The sequence below is a fragment of the Chaetura pelagica genome, unplaced genomic scaffold, assembly GCF_000747805.2.
Source record: "Chaetura pelagica isolate M959 unplaced genomic scaffold, ChaPel_1.0 scaffold68, whole genome shotgun sequence".
NCBI classification, from domain to species: Eukaryota; Metazoa; Chordata; class Aves; order Apodiformes; family Apodidae; genus Chaetura; species Chaetura pelagica.
In genome coordinates this window covers 3,747,311-3,769,989 of record NW_009954407.1, presented here as the reverse complement: position 1 = coordinate 3,769,989, position 22,679 = coordinate 3,747,311, and the positions used below count along the sequence as shown (strand labels likewise).

The following is a 22,679-nucleotide window of genomic DNA, read 5'->3' as shown; positions in this document are numbered from 1 at the left end:
CCTAGCATAGTCTTGCCTCCTGATGAGACAAATAAGAAAGATTTTCCTTAACTAACATTAGGAATGGCAATAAATGCAAACTTAAAACACCTGACTTCATTGATTGGCTTTCTGTTTATTGTAACAGGCATTCAAAGGCAGAACTCACATGAAGATAATGCACTCAGGTGTCAAAATCTGCAGAGGAATCCCACCCCACAAGACTACATGGCTTATGTCTATATACAAACTAAATGTCCAGGTGCCTTCTGTAACTCGCTGCAGAACACAGACATTTGAAGAGCATGATTTATGCCATCCCATGGTAGATGCCCCAAAACAGTGACATCACTTACAATCTAAAGCTGCTCTGTTCCTCCAGTGACTGTACAGGGAATCTAAATTAGATGCTGAAGACAGGTAGGAAATACATTCAGGGAGTGATCACATCACCCACCCACAGTCAACAAAACCTGTGTGCCTGAAATATGCAGAACTGTCTGGGAGGATGTTAGTCCCAAACTAATCATTATATAGACTTTGTTAAAATTGTTTTGAATGTCTGGTATCATGGTTTACCTGTTCTGTTACAAAAATTGACAGTGATTGTATTATTATTACTGGTTAACACCGAATTGTGTATTATAAAATGTTCGCTTCTATCCTAGTTTTTGTTAAGCAATGTGAACTCATCGATTTTTTCCTGCAACAGTATCTCTTCTTTGGAGGTGTAGCTGAGCTCTGAACTCACCCAAGAGGCAAGGAGATAGACAATAAGAGGCCATTTGGGCTACTGAGTAAGTCAGTGCAATTTTGAGGTTTACATTTTGGGATTTGTTGCATCATCCTTTACAGGATCTATACAAATATAGCTTGAAATGACCTTGCTGGTTCCTAGTAGCAGCCTTCAAACCCAGATGGCAAAGTTATCAGGATCATATCTGAAAGGAAGGTTTACATCTGAGGAACCTAACATGAGCTTTGGTTTCAAGAAATTACCCTTTTTGAAGTAACAAAGGGTGTCCTCTCCAGATTGTTCTGCTGTGCACTGGAGCTGTTGCACTCTTTCTGATCAGTTGGATCTGCAGAGTCTCAGAAGACTAAAGGTAGTTGCTTCCCCTTGAAAATAGTTGAGGATGTTTTCACTTCAGTCAATTCAGTCTTTTCTGATAAGTTTCAGTATTCTCAGTTAATTGTTGTACATTTGTTTTCTTATAACTGGATCTATATTTGGTGAAGTTCCTTCACAAAGTCAAAATATTTTGGGGTGTAAGTAATTGTTCATAGATATAAAACTATTCTTACACACAAACAACAATCTCTTTGACTATATGTATGGATGCATCTAAATATCTAATATGCCTGCCAGAATATGGACTGGTTCCACACAGAAGGCCAGAAAAACTGTATTTTTCAATGAAGCTATTTCCTATATTGCCTGCTAGCACTTGCTGACCTCTCCACTGGTAACAGTGTATAGAAAAAGTCATAAGACATGTAATGGAAGAAAAATGTACCCATCATGAAAAAAAATGGTTCCAGCATACATCACAGTGAAAACAGTGGAGTAATTTATCATAAGTTTATAGTGTTAGCTTTAGATGGGTCTGTTTATTCCACCCCATATTTATTCTTGCTATGTGCCATTTCTCTGCAGTTCTAATGTGGCACTTGAAGAAGGGGGAAATTACAATACTATGCAGCTATTTTATACATTGTATTTCCCACTTATGTATATTTTTTCTTTACATAACAATTTCTAAAGATCTATTATTTAATAGTTCAGGACAAAAAAACCTCCTGTCCCTTAACACTTTTATAACTCACTTACATGGAGCAGAAAAGGTAATCTGAGAAATCTTTCCTCTAAAAATCCTTGCTCTTAAGACTAGATCCAGACAAAAAGCTTCTGAAGAGCTTCACCAACCACTACATTGGGTCCTTTGACTGAGACTGAACTAAGAATGGTTTCCCAACCCAGCATCAACCTCTTAGTGGAAAAGTAAATGATTTAGTAACAGCATTTCCCATCTTGCTGTGAGAAGTAAAAGTGGGTAAGCTTGACTAAGGGAAGCTGGAAAGGAAAAAGGGAAAGATGAGGAAAAACAGGACAATGGGAAGTATGTCTGGGAAGTGGGGAACAGAGAGGCATGCTTACAGATCTGCCTGGATTTAACAGCCAGAGCAAGAGGATCTGTGGACCAGGAGACAACTGGAGGGCTAAGGGCCTGGGTAACAGTGTAAAGTCTTCCTTATGACATATCCACCTGTTATAAGAATAATCAGGCTAGAGCTTTTACTAGCTAATCACAGAATCACAGAATCACCAAGGCTGGAAAAGACCTTTAAGATCATCAAGTCCAGCCTATGACCAACACCACCACATTGGCTAGACCATGGCACCAAGTGCCACATCCAGCCTTTCCTTGAACACATCCAGGGACGGTGCCTCCACCAATTCCCTGGAAGACCATTCCAATGTCTAATCACCCTCTTCATGAGGAATTACTTCCTAATATCCAACCTAAACCTCTCCTAGAGCAGCTTGAGGCTGTGCCCTATTGTCTTGTTGCTAGCTGCCTGGAAAAAAAGCCCAGCCCCAACCTGACTACAACCACCCTGCAGGTAGTTGTAGAGATTGATAAGGTCCCCCCTGAGTCTCCTCCAGGCTAAATAACCCCAGCTCCCTCAGCCTATCCCTATAAGACTTTCCCTCTAGTCCTTTCACCAGCCTTGTTGCTCTCCTCTGAACTGCTCTAGCACCTCAGTGTCATTCTTGGAGTGAGAGGTCCAGAACTGGACACAGTACCCGAGATGAGGCCTCACCAGTGCTGAGTACAGGGGGAGAAACTAAAGTAAACTAAACTGGGATGTTCATAATGAGATAAGCAGAAAAGAGCTCCAGGAAGAATTTTATATTTTTTTTTGTGCACTGCATAACAGATTGGCACAGACATGGAGAAAGTAAAGAAGGAAGGATTGCTCATCATTCTCTTAAGAAAATAACTGGGGATACAAAATAATTGGGTAGAAGTTTTAAAGCAAACATATATTCTTCTCAAGCAACACATAATTAATCTGTGAAGTTTCATTGCCACAAGACATTGAGAAGACCAAAAGCACTAAAGGTTAAACATTCTAGTAGAGAATTGCATGGCATAAAATTCCACTGAAGCTTATTATTACCTATATTCCACTTCCATTTTTGTGTTTCTAACCTTGCAGTTTACCAAAAATAGGTATAGTCTGCCTTGCAACAGATACTACTTAATGCTTGTCCTGTTACACAGTTTGATGATGATTTCTTGCCTGGTTGTTTCCAGGAACAGAATATCAAACTAAGCATGTCTTCAATCTCCCCCAGTACAGACAGACATTCATTCTTACACCAGTGGAAAGAGAACTGACAGGGCTCCAGATACTATGAGGACAGAAAACATTACAACTTTTGATTCTCTACACAGGCTGCTTGCAAGAACAGGGAAATTGTTATGCTAAATTCTTACAGAACCTAATGAACAAATTTAATTTTATTCCCAAATAACCCTGCAATAAAATTGATTAAGATTTGATGGTAATTTTCTTTTGCATTTGCTCCTGTTGACAGAGCAAGAATATGGAATTCAAAAATTAAAAAAATAAAACAAATCCTGTTTTTAAGGATTTTTCTGATTATCAGCCTGTATGTTTGCCTGCTATGTCACATTAAATATCTGTGGTTAATACTTAAAGTAGTATCAAAACTGGCCACTTGAGGGCAATACTGCAATCTAATTGTCACAGTGCTCGGCTCTCAGCCAGCCTTCCACGTCATACTAAAGATAAATTTCCTGGATAGATGAGGGTCCAGGTTTTTTTATATGTAAGTGAAGGATAAAAAAATATTTAATCAAGTTTCTAAATGCTTAACACACAGAGACCATTTCAGCAATAGTTACAGTGACTTATACCACAGCAATCTTAACAGCAAACTACTTCAATAAATTCTGTTTACTTCTCTGTGTAACTGGAAAATAATTTAAAAGCGTAGTTTTGGCTGAGGATATTGAGGGCTATGCAAGAACACCAGTCAAGTAATTAAAACCCAGGAGGCACCTGACTATTTTGGATGAGGGAAGGGATGGTGAGGCAGAGTGGGGGCCATGGGAAGCTGCCAAGACCAGAGAAGAGCCTTCCTGAGTGACACAGGACATGGCACCACTACAGACAACAAAAGTGCATCCCTTTGTTAAGAACTGGGCAAGGAAAGGTTGATGGCAGGACAAAGGAAGCACTTTGAAGAATGTTAAACCTTGAGATCATTAATCTTAAATTACTTGTTTCACACACCAGCTTCTATAAAATAGAAAATTATTCAGGTGTCAGCCTTCTGTTCAATACATATGCATAATGTTGATTAACACAAATGGAATTATTTCATGCATTGAAAGAGACCCATCCCTTAATTGCTACCATATGCAAAATAGAAAGCTTCTATTTTATTAATAGTTTTTCAATGCACAGATGGTCTAAATAAGAGGTTTCCAAATTTCCTCAAAGAAACAAAGCTATTACGCAAGTCACATATCAAAACATTTGTGTGGCAGAAAGCCATTCTCTCCCCTGCACCTCCTACATATTCCCAACCAGGGCCCAAATGCAGTCATACTTTTGCCACCCCTTGACTACCTACAAAGCCCTCGTGCCAGTTCAGATTTACCTTCTTTTGCTTTCTGAACTGAGATACTAAAATATGCATAATACACAAAAAACCTGGCAGCTGGTGAGCAAAACACACTTGAACTCTTCCTGAACTGCCATTTGGCCAATGCTTATTCAAGGAGTCATTCTGAAGCCTTGCCAGTATGATTAGGATAAGTAAATATGAGTTGTAAAAATAATTTACAATAATTTACTAACAAAGAAGCAGTGGGGAATGCAGTATTATCTAATTCATTAAACTTCTGTTTTCTTCTTTACACAGTTTCTCTTAATAATTTTATATCACCTGGTACCCCATCTGCAGTCTTTAAAAAAATCTCTCCATATATACCACATTCTTGTTACACAGGGGATAAAATTTTAAATTTAACATACTGAGTTTGTGACAGTAAAGTTGTAGCCAAGTTAACCACAATTGTGAGTGAATTTCTTATTGATAATAGTTTAATTATGTTGGTAGGAGAGAATTTGCTGACCAGAGGCCTATATACACTGAGGTGGTCTCTGAATTATTGTGCAGCATTGTTGAAAGCAGCACATCTATGATGGCAATACAGCAGATGAAAATTATTCTCATCTGCTCACAAACTTGCAAATCAGCTGTTCTACAAATTTTACAAACACTATCTAATTTTTCCAGACCCAAGTCTCCACTATAGGCATGTTCAGTCTCTGGTGACACTGGTGGCTTATTCTGTCAATCAGTGGAAGAAAAGATCTTAAAGACACTTCCTGGTATTATTGCCTATCAACAAGTTGGAGTTTCACAACCTAACAAGCAATTTTCATTCCTGTGCAATAAAACTGGCAAAAACTGAAAGTTTAGGAGTTTGCTGGTCTAAGTTCCTTGGCTGACACAAACATGTAGCTCCACTGGCTACTATGGGAGAGGGCATCACTCTGATGGCGTTCTGCATCCCACTGCCTCCAGGAAGTAAGTGTATGAGAAACTTGTAATCTCATCCCACAGGATATCAATTGTTGAATTCAAAACTCCCAAGTATTGGCCTCTGACTCATAATCTGCTGCCTGATTCTCCTGCACAAAGCACAGAGGCCTCTTAAGGATTGTTCCAGTAGTGCTTTCTGGCCAATCCATGAATTCCCGGTGTCTCACTTCTCCTGGAGACTCCATGACTCCTCCTAGCTTCTTTATAGGGCACAGTGTTTATGCTGAGAGATAGTCTTACACACCACAGTTTCCATAATTTTGTTAATTTGCTTTTTAATCTACACAACACTGCAAATGTGATTTTTGTGGTGCCTATTTTTTGTTTATTTCTTGCCATTTTGACGTCTGCCTACAGCTCTGAAAGATATAACACCCTAGCAGCAGTAACCATATTGAAACTACTGTAGATGTGCTGCTGCTTTTATCTATCATTTTTATTGCTTCTTCAGCTGCCAAAGTGCTCTGTAAATGGTGGCTGGAACCCCATTCAGCAGAATTGAGCCATATCACAATTACTAGTGACTACTAGCCTTAAAAGCAGTCCCTACTTCAGCTGCAATAGTGATGCTGCTGGACATTGTGCTATTTTAATGAACATAAAACAAAACCGAACCCCAAGATTTGAAAGCGAGTGACCATTAGTCTCTCTAAATGTAAACAGAGAAAAATAAGTGGCAAACTAGTAAGTCTCTGTGGGCTTCCACACTTTCCGAGCTGACAAAGAAACAGAAGTAGGTTCATCTCTCCTAATTTTAGCAATCTCGAATTTGGCATTTTCTCTAAGAATGTCATAGCCCACAGAAGGAAGCAGACACTTTTAGCAGGAAACTCATCTCACTGCAAAATTAGTGTCTAAAATGGGTGGGATGATTTGTTCTCTAGAAGTGTCTGTTTCTCCAATAACTAGAATTAGATAATGAGATTAGACTAGCCACTTAACTTTGAGAGAGCTAAAACTGTAGAACATACCAAATGGCTGTCATCATCAAGAGTCCTGACAGTGACACCACAGCACTCAGCCCCAAAAGGGTTATGTGAGTAAAGTGCACTCATCCTCAGATGGCTGCTGCAGAAGCTGATCTATGTGACCTCAAGAAATCACTGCTACTTTGTGACCTTATTCCTTCAAAAGGAAAGGAACAACTGCAGAACTGTAGCTCCTTCACAAAGAGCCATGTTGCAAGCACAGTTCCTTGCTGAAAAATACAAAGGAATTGGAAGGCATGTTTGGAAATCTACAGGACTTCTCAGAAAACTAGACAAGGAGAGGAGCCTCTCCAGGCACTTGGAGATGTCCAGAGTTAATCCAGTCAAGGCACACGTGAAACATTCTTCTTAAAGGGAGACAGTGGGAGGCCCACCCTCTCCATGGTACACTTCCTTCCCCCTATTTAGAAGTGCCCTGACCCTCCTCCATTCTGTTTTACTGCACCTAAAAAAGAAATCAAAACAAACTATCTTAAATATTTACTTTCTGTTTTAACAACATTGTCGAATGTTGTTAAAACAGTAAAAGACATTACTGCATGACAGCACCCCCACTGCTTTGCTTTAGAGAAAGCTCCAACCTTGCAACTGCTGTCAAATGTCACCAATAAAAATGGGCTCTGAGGCAAGGAAATCCCAGGGCCCTTCATAACCCCCTTTGCACAGGGCAAGTCTTCCCTGCTTCATGAAGCAAACCCTGCTTCTTTTGAAAAAGCTGCACTTCAGGCAGAGATTAACTGTTAGTTGTGGACTGCAAATAAAGAAGGGCTAAAAGTGAAGAAAGGTATCATTTGTTTTTCTGTTTATGTACTTTGCCTGAAAGATGGAAAAACTAGGGAATGAAATGTTTTACCTTTATGGAAAAGTGCTTCTTCTTGGGTGGATGCCAGACAGTGGCGGTTGAATAAATGAATGCCCGCAGAGGTGTTAAGGATGTCACAAGTACATATGCTTTGATGATGACAGAAAGGTCTTGAGCTTTAAGGATATTCTTGTGGTCTGGTGAAGCTGATACTTCATTCCTGGAAAGCAATAAAAATGGAAGTAGGAAATTAGCCTGTTTTTGCCTGAGTTGAGCAACACTGTAGATGAAACCAAGCAGGCTGGAACAAAGCTTTGATGGTTTACATCAAGTCTTTTTATTGCTTTCAATATAGGAGGGAGTTATGTTTGAGTACATATGGGTAAATGCATTGTGGGCATTTCGTTACTGTTGCAAACCCCAGACATTCAGAGTGAGGTAAAAACATTAAAGAAATCCAAGCAGCTTAACTAACAGTAGTGTGCAGTGAAGGTACCCAGATTGAACACTGATTTGTAGTGAATACAGGAAACAAGCACTCTCTTCAATGTAATGAAGGGACACAAAGATGTGGTACTGCATGCTCTCCCTAATAAAAGCTATGAATTATAATTCCAAATATTATGAAAGACCATGACACCTAGGAATAATCCATAATAAATCAGCTAAACACAGAAGAATTATAAGAGGTAACTTTGTCTAGGAAGTGACATAACTCTCTAGATACTGGCCTACAGTTCCCACAGTCCACCCAAAAAATCAGGGAAACAGGGAAAAAAAAACAACCAACAAAACAAAAAACAAACAAACAAAATAACAAACAACCAAACCAAACCCCCCCCAAAAAAACAAAACAAAACTGGGGGGAAAATTGTTATTTATAATCTTATTCCTTGGGGGAATCTGAGCTATACTTGGGCACATTCACAAATGTCATTATTATTATGCCTGTTAAAATGTCTGCGTATCAATCTGCCTCATAGCAAATGAAACCAGAAGGTGACTACAAATTGTGGTTCTCTAAGACTGATTACTGGTAAATGACACAGGGGTCTCCTCTCATTTCTGTGTAATCTTTGGCAATAGGTGGCCTTTCTAGACCTCAATTTTGCTATCTCTTAAAAGAGTCTAGTAATACCTATCTTAAGGAGGCCTTTTTCTCTCCTCTGCAGAGGAGAGAAACGGTAGATCCTCAGAGCATAAAATCTGTGAGATACTGTAGCATCAGAAACAGCACTTGGACAGCCAGTTCTTAAGTATTTCTTGGTTCTTCACCTAAGGTAGGTAAAGGACTACATATGTGTGTGTGTGGTAGGGCAAGGCAAGGATGGGAGCAGGAAATAGCCACCAGGAGACCTAAACATTCGTGGGTGTCTCTGCTTCTGTATTTAGCTGTCTAGACTCTTCAATGCCCTCAACATAGAGGCTTAGCTTTCACACACAAAACATGTGTGAGCTTGGCTAGCACAGAAACAAACATTATGCAAGTATAAGAGGTGCAATACATCCAAGTGCTCCATCTGCTGTGGTCTCCTCTGTTGCTACATTCTGTGTCCCTGACTCCCAACTAACTGCATGACGAAGCCCTCATGGTTTCTGGGTGTGGGGAATGATTAGCTTACAGCTGTGAGCTCGTCCTCTGCTTCCACCAGTGCTGCAGATGGTCAGTATGTGTCTTGTAAGTGCTTTCACTGTCCTGGGACATGTTGCTTGTATTGTTGGCCCTTGACAGCCCAGGCTGGCTGGAGCACTCAGGGGTGACAACTGGGAGCTGCAGGTCTGAAAAAGTACCAAAGGGATGAGGAGAAAAGTCAGCAGAGCATTGAAAGCAGTGGTCGACTCCTGCTGCTAACAATAAAATGTGTAAAATACAATCAGTAGAGAGAAGCTACCAGCATCAGCTGAAAATGCAAAATAACAAACACTGAGACTATAATCCTTTTTGGATCTGCTAGCAGAGAGTTTTACACCCACCTAGTAACCCCTTCAGCTGCAAGCTCAGAGGCTTAGCTGCAACTCCCATTTTACGGGTGAGTGCATGAGTGCTGCATACAAAAAGCATCCCCTACTCCCTTCTTTTAAATAGAAAAACATGATTTCTAAATACAGAATACCAAAAGTTAATTTCGCACATAGCCCTAATTACAATTAATAGGGACAATAAATTTGTTTGACTAAGGACTGAGAGACTTTGCCCCTGTAGTCACACAGACAGCTCAGTAAATAAGCACATAACCTTGTTTCTAGTTTCACTGTAATGATACATTTTGTAGTTACTGAAATCTGTAGGAGGCTTACTTCTGCCATCAAAAGCAGAGGGAACAGGACTGATGTACAAGAGTCCTCAAGATTACTGAGGGACGTGACTATTAATAGCAATCAAAATACTGCAATGTGAGATCAGTCAATGGGTGGTATGTATTTTGTGCTTTTACTGTGCTGATAAAAAGTCACAGAGCCTTTATGCTATGTCATTATTTCATCTAGGGTGATTTTCATTAACTCTAACACACCTCATATTACAAGTTCTTAAGTAATAGTCAGGGAGAAGTCAAGCTGTTCACATTAGTCCCAAACTTATTACTTTTATTTTTAATTACATACTGCATTGTACTAATGTTAAGAATTTATTGGTATAGCTTTTCTCTTAAAGCATGCACTCTCAACTTTAGTGCATCAAATGAAAAATAAAATTGAAGTTGTATTTCTGGCAACAAGCTGTGAGCAGCCATTCAAGAAAAAAAGACTGTTCACTTTCATACAGATCCTGTTAAAATGACATTGTGATGGTCCATGTTTATCAGTCGTTCGTCAGATCAGGTCTGTTCAAATTTCCAGGCTCGACTGGGATCTAACTTAATCTGGTTCTTTGCCTTACATGCATCATTTAGCAGGATTAAAGGCTTTACTAATCAAAAACAGGCAATTGTTAGTATAGCACCTCATGTTCAGATTATGCTTTCACTGGCATCTTCGTGTTGTGTTATGCATTGCAACTGATTTGGACTTTCTAAGTCACTACCTATCTGTTGATAGTGCAGAGAAAAAAACAGGCCACTGTCCACCTAATTGGCTGTGCAGTGGCAACAGGCATAAGCCAGTAAAATTCTATTAAGACATTTATCTAATGGACTTCTGAATATGCACAGGGAGCAGATCCACTAAATCGAGCACTGTTTTTCTCCTATCTGCCATGTAAAGACACAACAGCATTTCACTGCAGCAATTCTCGCCCTGTAAAGAGACAATGGCACTTCACCACGGCAAGTTGCAATGCGCCCACAGCAAGTACTCCTATGCATTGTTTTAGTTACCTAACTGAAGTGCCTATACTAGCAAAATAGTATTTGTAGCCATTGTCTTTAGGCAATGGAGAGAAAGAGAGAGAGAGCAGTCCTTGAAGCACTAAGAGAAATACTGGTTCTGAATACCTCTCTGAAAAAGTTTTTTTCACTGACTATGCAAGAAAACAAAGCTACTTACTTGCAGCTGCAAATAAGTCCCAGAGTGCAAAGCTTGATCATACAGATTTGGTGTTCAGGCAAAACCAGAATTATTAAAACACAAAAAGGCCCTCCACAGTGCACAGATTACTTCAGAGATCTTTTTTTCTGATTTATTGTCACATTGGTAAAAAGTCACAACATAGCTGTTGCAACTACCTACAGAGTTACAGAGCCAAGCCCTGTTCCCCTGTGTCTTGCTACTGTAGCATGTCCACCAGAAACAGCCTAGCATCATCAGGCTCTGGAGTTCAAATCTGACAGCCTAGATCTGCGAAGAGCAAGATACTAATCTGTTGACCATGAGTTCATTACTCAGGAGAAAGTAGAGTCTCTACCTTTTTAAAATATGGTTTAATTGTGCTCCTAAGGCAGCAAGTAGCCAATGTGGTATTAGCTCACAAGGCAGAGCTTGAAAAAATGAGAATTGTACCTATATTTACCCCTCTTAAATGAGAGTTTTAGCTGTTTGAGTGAAATAGAAAAGATTACTTTGACATTAATTAATTTGTCTCTACCCAGTGGACCATACACTGGAGCTGGAAATAATAAAAACAAATTTTAAAAAAATAAAAATTGGTAAAGACAGATGAAAAACAAATGTATCCTGAAATTCTCAAACTACTAGTTAGAAGATCCTTAGAATTTTCCTAAGTAATTTCAAAATGCCTCAACATAAAAAAGAAAATATTGAAACATGCCATCTGTTAAAGAAGAGAAGGTTAAAAAACTTCAGGATGTTGTTGATTAGCATCAAGAGCTGAGAAAGGGGCAATGCTTGAAAATTATTTTTCATGTTATACAGTTTTGTTTGCGTGGTGCCTTAAGCACCTCTGCTGGTTTTGTGTTCGCATCCAGCTGGGATAGAGCCCATCACAAGGTGGCTGGAAGAAGGAGGGGAGAGTGAGACTGTCACAAGGTGCTTGCTCCTTTCAAATGACACACAGCATGTACACGATCAGACAGAGTTAATGAGAGAGTGACAGTCCCTCACTTTGGTAAATCTACCCTTAGTAATCAATGAATACAATTATCATAATAATAAAGAGACTTCAGTAGTGCTGAACTACAGCACACTCAGCTGTATCGGTTCTCATGGCAACTCTTCACCTGCTTTTGCACTCAAAAGCAGTAACAGTGTTTATTAGATCTGCAAATTTGTTAATCAACATTATCATCAATGAGAATTATCCTGCAGTGCCTTTACTCTTTGCTGTAATTGCCATGTTTTTCTATCTTGAAATGACTCTACAAGCTGTTGTTAATTAACCAGTCCTTTTGAAGTACCTAAATAATATCAACATCTTATAACAGAAGAGGTGAGGCTGGCTCAGCAGTTGATATATGTCAGCAGCTTGGGAAACCAAGTTAGAAAGAGTCCCAGCATCCTAGCATCACACCCAGATTTCATCCCCTCCTCCAAAAATCTTAATATCAGTAATTTTGTAGCAGACTCTGAAGATCAAAAGAAAAAAAAAAAAATTAAACTGGAAAGAAACCTTTTCCATTTGAAGGGGCTGTGCAGTAATTGAAAGCCAACACAACCACTGATTCTCCTGAGGAGCAGCTTCTGGCTTTGCCATGAGTACTTCTTGCTGCAGCCATTTCTGATGTTCCAGTGTAGACCAAAGGACCAGATACCTTTTAGATACCTAAGGCCAGATACCTGCTTTCACTTTTAAAAAAAGTTTCACTTCCTCAAAATTCTGGCTTTGAGAAAGTTTCTTATGCTGACATCTCTGAAATATTACCATTGAAAACACTGACAAACAACACCACTTTACCTCTAACTAGGGTGTTCTCCACAACACCATTTTGATGGGTAATTCAGCTGAATTCACACATTAGCCCTCTAACCACAGCACTGGGTAAAACATAGATCTGAGACACAGGAACAGCTGGGGGGCACATGCGAAAGGGAAGTATAAGATCCACCAAAGCAAGTCAACACCTCCAGATCAAATAAATTAAGCACCTCTTTGTCACATGAACTGGTGGTAGATATTGTTCTGTCAACTGTAATCTCTGAAAGTACCACGGAGTCAAACAGATCAGTTGGCAGTGACAACTGATATCTAATGCAGCAGCTACACTGACATCTAATGAGGCCTTTCAAGTATTTTACACAGCTATGACTTCTTCCTCCTACTCCCCTCATCTCCGGCTCCCAAGTTATTTACTTGTCTTTGGCTCAGCGTTTTGAAGTGTAACATGAGATTCAACCCATATGCAATAAAGAATCGGTGATTTAAGAGTTACAATGTGTGGCCGAGCAAAAGGTTTACCGACAGCTAGAAGTACATTTGGACAAATTAAGACTTCCTGGAGCAGAGCCAGGTCAGTGTTTACTTGGCTGTAGCCATGTGGATAGGTGGTAAGTGGGACGCTTGGGTTAACATGAACATCTGGTAATCCACAAAGGTAAGGAATTCAGCACAAGACCCTTCGGGATGAGCTAAGTGAGTGACAGTCAATTTAAAGGAAAGGAAACAGAAGATCATTAAGATTCTGCCCTCTTCTTTATCTTTCCTTTTATATTATCCTTTGATGTTAGAGGGTTACAATGTGGTTTTGTTTGTTAATTTTTTTACTTTGTTCAAGGTCAAATAGGCTGTATTTACACACTTCAAACACAGAGAAAGGAACGATTAACACTATTGTCTGTGAGAAACAGGTAACTTTGTTTCTAGAGTGCACATCAACTGTCAGATCTGTTAGAAACATTTCAAGAGCAATCAAGTCACCTTGGGAGATCTTGGTTGTTTAATGAAGTACAAGGTTAGAGATGGGATGAAACATAACTAAAGAGCTGTGCTCTGTTCTGAGCCCAGGACATTGTTAATTTCTTTCATAAAGGACATTGTAAGCTCAGCACATTTGTACTCGCAGAGTCTTCGTCCAATTACTTTTCTTCACTGTAGAACATGAAAGTACATTCATCCTGAAAGTATACAGGAGACTTTCCACCTGCACAGAAGCCTTCTGAACTTTTTCCTGGGGTTTCATATGGTAGTCTGTCCCTAGCGGGAGTCTTAATTCTGTCACTCAGGAAAAAAAGGAGAATGATAGTTACCTCACATAATTTTGTAGCAGTTTCCACTGCACAATATTCAAAAAAGATTGAGAGCAGGTCCTCTCTGTCAGCCTTTCAGGTTTGCTCTGTGACAGGGCATCTCAGTGTGTTAGAAGAACTTCATATGGGAGCCTACGCTGGGGTCATCCACCTGCCAGACTAGTCTGACAATTTCTCCTACAGACTGGGAAACCTGCATTGCTACAACCTGGTCCTCTTCTTGTATTTACAGCTGGGAAATTTTCCAAGTCTATGTAGGTTGGAAAGGTGTGTTAAACAGCTGCAAAGAATGCTTCACATCAGGAGATGCCTAAAAAGCTTTCATAGAGTCTTAGGTAGACTTCCAAGCACCTTCAGGACTATGGGATTTTGATCAAATTAAATCCTACTATCAGTACCTTTTTGCTCAGTCATGTATAGCAACCTGTTCTGAGCTGCATAACCATGAAAGTAATGAGCATTACAAGTGTATTTTTTAATTTTTCAGTGTTGATTTTGGAGGATGGATTATTTCAGTTGAACTGCTCCTGCTACGTGTCTTGAGGTCATTGCAGGCTTGTCACAGAAAGCAGACCTATTTCATTTAATTGCCTCCTGTTATCCATTTGACCTACCAGATGAAAAGACTGAAAGAAAGATTAGTAGTCTCCTTTGGCTGACATATTATGTCTTGAGGTTTCTAAAGGGGGAGAATCTTTAACACTTAGTTTTATAACCTATGCATTTAGAAAAGGTTGGTTCTGGAACTCAAAGCAGATGCTGAGAATCTGAAGGAAGCTTGGAATACTAGGTGCAACCTGGCCCACAGTGAAGTCCTGGCAAAATTTCAATTTTTTTGACAGCAATATGATTTATTGCTTGATACTAACACTCCTAGGATGGTTTTGACGTGTGTTATAAGCTTCATTTGTGATGATCACATTACTGCAGGCTCAATATCCCATCCACTGCCAACTGTTGATCTATCTTTCCTTAAAAAAAAATCATATAAAAATACTGCAGTGATCTCTCCCTCTGCAACACAATTAACCTCAAAGAAACCCAACCTGAATATTTAGAATGGAGAAACTTCACATTATTAGTAATTTCTAGGAATTTAAGCTGACTATCTAACATACGTTTACTATAGAATAAAAGTTGATAGTAAAGGGAAAGGAATATAAACTCTGGGTTAGAATGCTCTGAAATTCATTCATAAAAGAACCTGGGAAGTTTCAGAGTTACAAACACAAAATGAGGGCAGCATTTGAAATATTTGAAATATTGAAATGTTGTTCTTTTTCCCCTTTTAAAAACATCGGCTTCAGTTTAGATTAATCATTTACTATGTTTTTTGCTTCTCAGTTTTGGCAGATGCTTGGAAAACAGTGCATCCCCCTACAAAGAAGCAAGTTCCTGTCATAGAGATGTTGAATTATTGCAACAGTTATTTTATAATTTCTCTCGTACTTAGGTGGCTCCATTGGGCCTTGCTTCCTCTCCTTCCCTCATCACCCTTCCTGCTGTCTTCAAGGTAACCCAGGGACACTGGAGAGAGGCAGGGAAGATTTGCTAGGCTTGGGGTTAGCACCAGATAGTAAACATATCACGTAGTGAGAGCACAGTCACACAGCTGGACTATCTTGGCTCACCTTCCCACTCAGTTTCATCAGGGTTGTGCCTATCCCAAGACCTTCTGTGTGATTAATGCTGTTGGCCAGCCCTGCAAGTGACCAAATGAGCTTGCAAGGCTGGTAGAAACACAGAAGTAAGGCTTATAGCAAAACTATTACTTTGAAAAAATTGGTGATGTGGATGGGTTTAGGAAACGGCTATCCATGGCACAGGCTGGGCCTTGGAAGTGATGAAGTAGGACAAATGTTTATGTGGAAAGACAGATTAGTCTGGATTTTGAACAGGAAAATCAGGGAGGCAACACTATAAATATCCCCACTAATTTATCAGGCAAAACCTGCCAAAGAGAGTATTTGTTGTGTCCACATCAGGTTGCCTCTCCTGTGCCCTAAACTGAGCTGGGCAATTCTTCTTACATTGTGGACCAGTGTCCACATTGAGTGGTGAGTGTCCACATGAGTGTGGTGAGTTCTCTCCACCTCACAGCAAAGAGTAGTCCCAGGAGGCAGCAAAGCCCAGTTCTCAGCCCACCAGTGGTGGGATACTGAATATGAGGACTCAAAATCTCTTTGCCAGTCATTCTCCAGAGTCAGAGAGCTTCTAGGTTTGGGTTGTTTGCAGGAAGATTTCATTCACAGATCCCTGCAACAGCTGCAGCTTTTTCTGACCTAAGTAATAAATGCTAGGAGCCTTCCCTAGTCATTCCGTAGCCATGGCAGAATCTCCTCATGGCCTGAGCCCCTGCAAGCAGACATCACGTAGTTGATTAAAAACTGGGATAAATGCCCTGCAAAAGCAGGAGTGAAACCAGTCTTCTCAGACTGAGAAGCAAGCACTTACCAATGTCTTCCATATTGAATTTTATCACTCATTACCGTTTTTATGCCTCAACACAAACCCACTCCCACATGTGCCTATCCTCCAGCAACTGCTTTAATCTCTTTCCTTCTCTTACTCAATCCAATTTATCCACACACATCACTTTTTTTTTTTGGTCTTTTTACTCCTCTAAATTCTTCTCCAGTCTGTCTTTCCTAAGTTGCTTTTTTTTCCTCTTCCCAGTTTGTCTTCTGTCTCCTAAAAAACAGTCATTACTGCTATGTGTATAGTCACACACACACCCCCATACAGATAGAACCAATCTGAATTTTCAGAGTAACAAGATTTTCCATTTAAAAAAAAAAAAAAAAGAAAAGCAAAGAAAGAAGCATGGGTCTGATACTTTCTACAACTCATGTTATTTCCCATATTGATACAATAGGGATATAAGAAGGGGCATGCTCTCTTACATACAAAACCTAGCAGCTTAGGAGTTGCAGGGGTTTTATTTAATAACCTTTACCCTTGTACCCACTGCTTATTAAGTTCTATACTGCCATACCCAAAGTAAACCCACTAATCCCATCCTCTCAGCCTTGCTGTCTGATATTTCTTCCTACTGCTTAGTGTGTCTTTAATTAGATCACATAATTCTTAGAGCAGCAACTTTGTGTTTTCACTTTTACAGGAAATTGCTCAGCTCCTTGGGGGCTGACTAAATGACAAATGCAGTAATAACAAACCAACTGATCCTCTTCAACAGGAATCGCAGAGATCTGTTGACTCAAACACATGAGTGAAAGTACATGACTGATTTTAAAGGAGACAAACTCATCTGTGGAGGAAATACTGATGAAAACCATTCTTTATACAAACAATTTTAAAACTGAGGATCCTGCAAATCCTAGTTATTGGCAACTTCACTGTTGTTGGGAAGAAAGCTCTGACAGGGATGCAAGCAAAAGAAAGAAGTGGAAAAAGATGGTTTTATCAGATGAATGAAAGGGGAGGATGATCCAGTAACACTGAATGGGAGGTCTGCTCTATACAAAAAAGACTCTCTGTGTGTCAGAGTCTAAGATGCAATTCCTGTCAATGGATATCAGTGTAATCTATAGACTAAGTGTAGAGCAACTTGGGTTATCCTAAATTATTCTGGACTTAAATATATGTTTGGGCTTTCTCACTCTAAACTGTACTTATGTTAATTTTGAGAGCCTGTACACCAAGTATTAAATTCAGGTGTCCATACATAGACATCTATTGACATCCAGGACACCATAGGATGTCCCTCTGAGCTCCAGCTGCTGGACCAGAAGGACCATGCCAAAGTTCCATGCCAAATCTACGCAGCCTGCTGGGTGTCCTGGATTCCCCAGAGTGTCTCAAGTGGTATGAGACCCTTGTGTTGAAACAGCTACCTCAGTCCCTAGGCCACATGCTGATGTGGAGACACTTAGATTTAGAAGATGGATTTATTTTTACTTTAAAACACTGCAGCTAATTTAGGTTCAAAATCTTTTTTACTGGTAACTGAGCAGAGGACCTTTTTCTATCTGACAGTCCTTCAGCTGACTGCAAGAATAATCCTGCCTTACCGGGTGGGTAGGACTCAGACCCCTGCTGCCAAGCACTCATACTACCTTGTTTTCCATGGGATTTCAGCATCAGTCAGAAAGGCTTTTCTCTTTGTCAGGAAAGAACTAATAATATAATTTGTAAATAGTCATTCCCAGGGGAAGAGAAAACACCGGACATCTTAAGAGACTATATACACACAGGGGCTTGTATCACAGTTTATGGACACCAGTAAAAATGTGCATATTTTAAGGGGAAAGCTCTGTGTGTGGTGAGTATCTCTTGTGCTTGTGGTTTTGCAGTAGCAAAATAATAAAAACATTGCAATTGTTTTCTCTTCAAGTACCAGGGCAAATCAGTGTTTTTTAAAGGCAATCTGTTACAGCATGAGTAGGACCTACCTATTCCTGAAGACCTTGACATTATTAGAAATCTGGCCAGTATTTTTCTGATACTGATGTTGTAACAAAATACTTTCTAATTCACTTTCCAGTGTAAGGGAACTAACCAAAACAGCATATATCATTTATCTGTGTAATATGACTTTATTATAAAGGACTCTCATGGGACCTGGATAGATACTCGTTATCCTGCATACTTATGATCAGTTTTCACAATGTATGGCACTTGGAAAATGGAGATGTCCAATTTAAACTGAATCTCAACATAAAGTTCTTTAAGGGAAACACTTCACATAGGTTTTAAATATTGATTAATCTTTAAATGAAACAGTACAAAAATTAAAAGGCAAAATAGAGTATGCTTAAGTTAGGAAACACCTAACCTCAACTTTAGTTTGGCATTCAAATGTCAGGTATTTAATCTAAGCTACTTGTTTAGGCTCCATTTGCAGTTACTGGTGAGAAATAATTGGGTAGTAGTAACTGCAGAGGGTCATTCAACACGCCCATTTTAAACATATAATTTAGGATAAAGTGAGGGAGAGAAGAGGAGAGGAGAAAAAGGAAATCTGCTTGATCAATCTTGTATATTTGTCTGCAAACAAGGGTAAATATTAATGGAATAAACTCTGGGTTGGCTGTTAGAGGGTTGTGAAAAAATTAAAGGACAAATTTTCTCATAAGCAAAGCTTATCTAGTGAAGATAGGTCATAAATCCAAAATAGCACTGGTGCGGGATATTCAGTAGTGTAACTGAGATCATAATGTGTCCCTCTATAGTTTCAGTAGACCTAATACGGTCCATAACAGTTTTTTCCAGTTTCTATTCAAAGCTGAATTTCAGCTATAGTAAAGTAGAATTTTCTGGCAACTCGCCCATAACCTTTAAACTTTTCTGGTTGATGATCGTAATACACAAAGGCTTTTTATCAGTAAACTATGTCTGGATAGGAACCAAACTCTGACTCCTACTCCTTCTCCATGCCACAACATTTTTGTAAAGCTGAACAAACATATTACACCGAACACAGGGCTTTGAAGTGTAAACACCAATACACTGCATTAACATAAAACAGCCCAAAAATAAGACACTTATAGCCAAATTATTTCTGCAGTGTGTAATGGCTAAACAATGCAAGAACTTTACCTAAAAAGATCCTGCATAACTGTAACCTGCATTTGAGTTGTGTCTGAAATGGATTATCAATCTTGTTTCTCCCTGGCCTATTCCCCCCTCCTCACCTCTCCCTCCCGTGCATGAATTCATGAATTAAAAAAAAAAAAAAGGGGAAGCCTGACATTCTCTTTTCAGAGACTTCCAGTGACAACACTTAAAAGATCATCATCACATATGCAGATTTGAAAAAATTAGGTTACCTGGAAAGGCTCTTGTTATCTGGCATAATCCCTCTTTTCTGCAAAGGAATTGCTGGATTTCTGGAAGTACATTTACCTGTGTGCAAAAACAGGAGCTTTAATGGTTTCATTCTGATAAGTGCTATTTTTGATCCAGCCATTAATGAGTTTGTGTTAAAGTTATCAGAGACACCTCATGTACAAAACTCCTGTCAGTGTCAAAAGGGATTTACAACTTTGACATTCCTTCAATGTGGGATAATGAAGTTAAATTTTGGGCTCTTCCTCCATGGCCATCAAAAAACAAAATTTAAAACTTTTAGCTCTCCTCCTGGCTGCTGAGTTTTCACCTCTTCCCTGCCCCCTTTTCAGTTTCTGCAGCTTGTCTGCTCTGCCAGTTATCAATCACTGTCTCTCCCTGCATAGAAATAGCCAATGCTTCTTGAACTGCTGTACTTGGGAAGAGTGGTAAGCAAACATAGCTAAACCAGGCTCTACAACAAAGAAGGGTACTGCACTGTGCTATGGGCATGCCAGGAACGAGTAATGTTAGTCCAATATTTAAAGTTATCTGGAGATGTGGGCCATCTGGTTTAAGTCCTTGCAGTGCTGCAGACTTCCTGAGGGAACTTGGACAATTCCTTTGATCATCTTGTCTTGGTTACTCAGGCATGAAACTTCTGGACACTGTAGAGTGCTGTAAGAATTATTATATTCCCCCTTTACTAGGCTCTCATGAGACTCCACCTGGAGTACTGTGTCTGATTCTGGAGCCCCCAAAATAAGAAGGAGGTGGAGCCCTTGGGGAAAGTCCAGAGAAGGGCCACAAGGATGATCATAGCAGCCTTGCAGTATCTGAAGGGCGCCCATAGGAAAGCTGGGGAGAGACTATTTACAAAGGCTTGTAGTGAGGGAACAAGAGGTGATGGATCAAAAACTGGAAAAGGGGAGATTTAGGTTAGACATTAGGAAGAAATTCTTTAGTATGAGGGTGGTGAGACACTGGAACAGGTTGCCCAGGGGAGCTGTGGAAGCCCCATACCTGTGAGGGTTCAGGGCCAGCTTGGATGGGGCCCTGAGCAACCTGATATAGTGGAAGGTGTCCCTGCCCTTGCAGGGGAGTTTGAACTAGATGATCTTTAAGGTCTGTTCCAACTGAAACCATTTCACGATTCTATATTGCCCAGTATTAGAGGCTCAGGTATAATAATATGTGTAGAAAAAGCAAAAAAGCATCTTGCAGAAACCCGAGATGTTTTATGATCCAAGATCTGAATCCAAAGCATGTCTATTTTTGTAAACTGGAGCTGTTATAAAAACTTCACTTAGAAAAGGCATCCTGTCCCAGGGAATCCCACCACTGTACATGCTCCCAGCTCTGATTTGTATGGACACACAGTAGTTTTCTGCATTGTCATGAATTTCAAACCTCAATTAAATACCTTTTAAAAGCAACTCTATTTTTCCTACTCCCTCAGGTCAGAGTCTATACATTTGGGTCTTGTCACTATTATCTGCGCCATTGTACTTGAAACACAAGCCAAACTTTATCTGTGGTTTGCACACATTTTTTCAAAGAAAGCCCTTAGTTTGTCATTCACATATTTTCACCAACAAGTCAGGTGTTTATTTAGACCTTTGCACATATATATGTAACATAAACTATGCCCAAAACACACTCAAGTGAAAAAAACAAACAAACAAAAAAAGCCAAACCAAACCAATCAAAAAACCACAATCCTGAAAATAACAAGAAATACTGGCACCACTGACATCTGGGACTGTGAGTAAGCAGGTTGCAGTATCAGAGCAAGGAACTCCCATGAGGGCCCTGGAGGGCTGGACACCAGTCTAGCTCACACATTAACAATTTTAGGAGCACTGTCACTGTTTGGAGAGGTGCCTAAACTATGTTTACAAAGGAGCAAGTACATTAGATGAAACACCACAGTGATATAACATGTGAAGCCTAAATTACTCCAGATTTATCCTCTGCCTATGCTATTATTCTGAAATATCACACTCCTTGGCAAGTTGTTTCTCCCCATTTCTAAATTATCTTTTCCAATGGGGCAAATTGCTTAAATTTCCCTTGACTTTTGTAGATGCTTTTGCTGCTTGACATGCTGGTTGAGGGTGGCCATGAATGCAAAAGTTCAAGCTACAGAAGAGAAATGGAAAACTTCACTCAGTTATAACAATTTTCAGTGTTTACACTGAAACACATCCAAAATAACACACTACGTCCAAACGAGAAGTTGTTTTTGATCACTGGATGTGTTATAAAGAATGAAATGTTGGTATCTGACAAGTATTTCTCAGTAGATAGGAAACCTTAAAAAAACTTTTTTATTGCTTTTAAACCATGCAATGCAGTATAAAATAAACGTTAGACACTTTTCTTTTTATGAGTGAGTGCTGAAAGTTTGGGCTTGTTCTGTCCTCTCATTCCCACTGGGAATAACACAACAATATAATACCTTCTGGAATAACTCGAGGTGATGCAAGTCACCTATTTGGATGCAGCCAGGACCATTATTTTTTCTGGAAGATAAGCAGATCAACAGATCCCAAGGAGTTATACCACCTATCAGGAGAGAAAAAAAGAATCTATTGAGAAATAAAATATAATACAATTCTTATTTGAAACAAAAAATACTTAAAGACAAATCCTGAGGATAGCAAACTGTTGGAGCATTAAGTATCTGACCACCTACAGGTGGCAGAAGGGAAAAAGACATATTCACTACCACAGACCAAGCTTGGAAATTATATTTTGTTATTTCACAGTTGACATCTCCTTTTATACCTGCCTACTGATGTCCAGTCCTCTGGTTTCTCTTTCACTTAGCATTCAGAAATGAAAAGGTCAATAACATGGTGCTGCTTTAATTTGTTCTTTCTTTTTTTTTTTT

At 39.5% G+C, this 22,679-nt stretch overlaps 1 protein-coding gene across 1 annotated transcript in view; it reads right to left on the bottom strand.

Annotated features, from left to right (window-relative positions):
- The window catches only part of CPED1 (cadherin-like and PC-esterase domain containing 1), a 145,115-nt gene that overhangs the window by 87,509 nt on the left and 34,927 nt on the right, over positions 1-22,679 (bottom strand). The window contains exons 3-6 of the mRNA XM_010004304.1: positions 22,245-22,351; positions 19,786-19,861; positions 9,043-9,199; positions 7,472-7,640 (exon numbers count right to left, since the gene is read on the bottom strand). Of these exons, the coding sequence (XP_010002606.1) occupies positions 7,472-7,640; positions 9,043-9,199; positions 19,786-19,861; positions 22,245-22,351 (509 nt within the window). The remainder of the gene's footprint in view (positions 1-7,471; positions 7,641-9,042; positions 9,200-19,785; positions 19,862-22,244; positions 22,352-22,679) is intronic.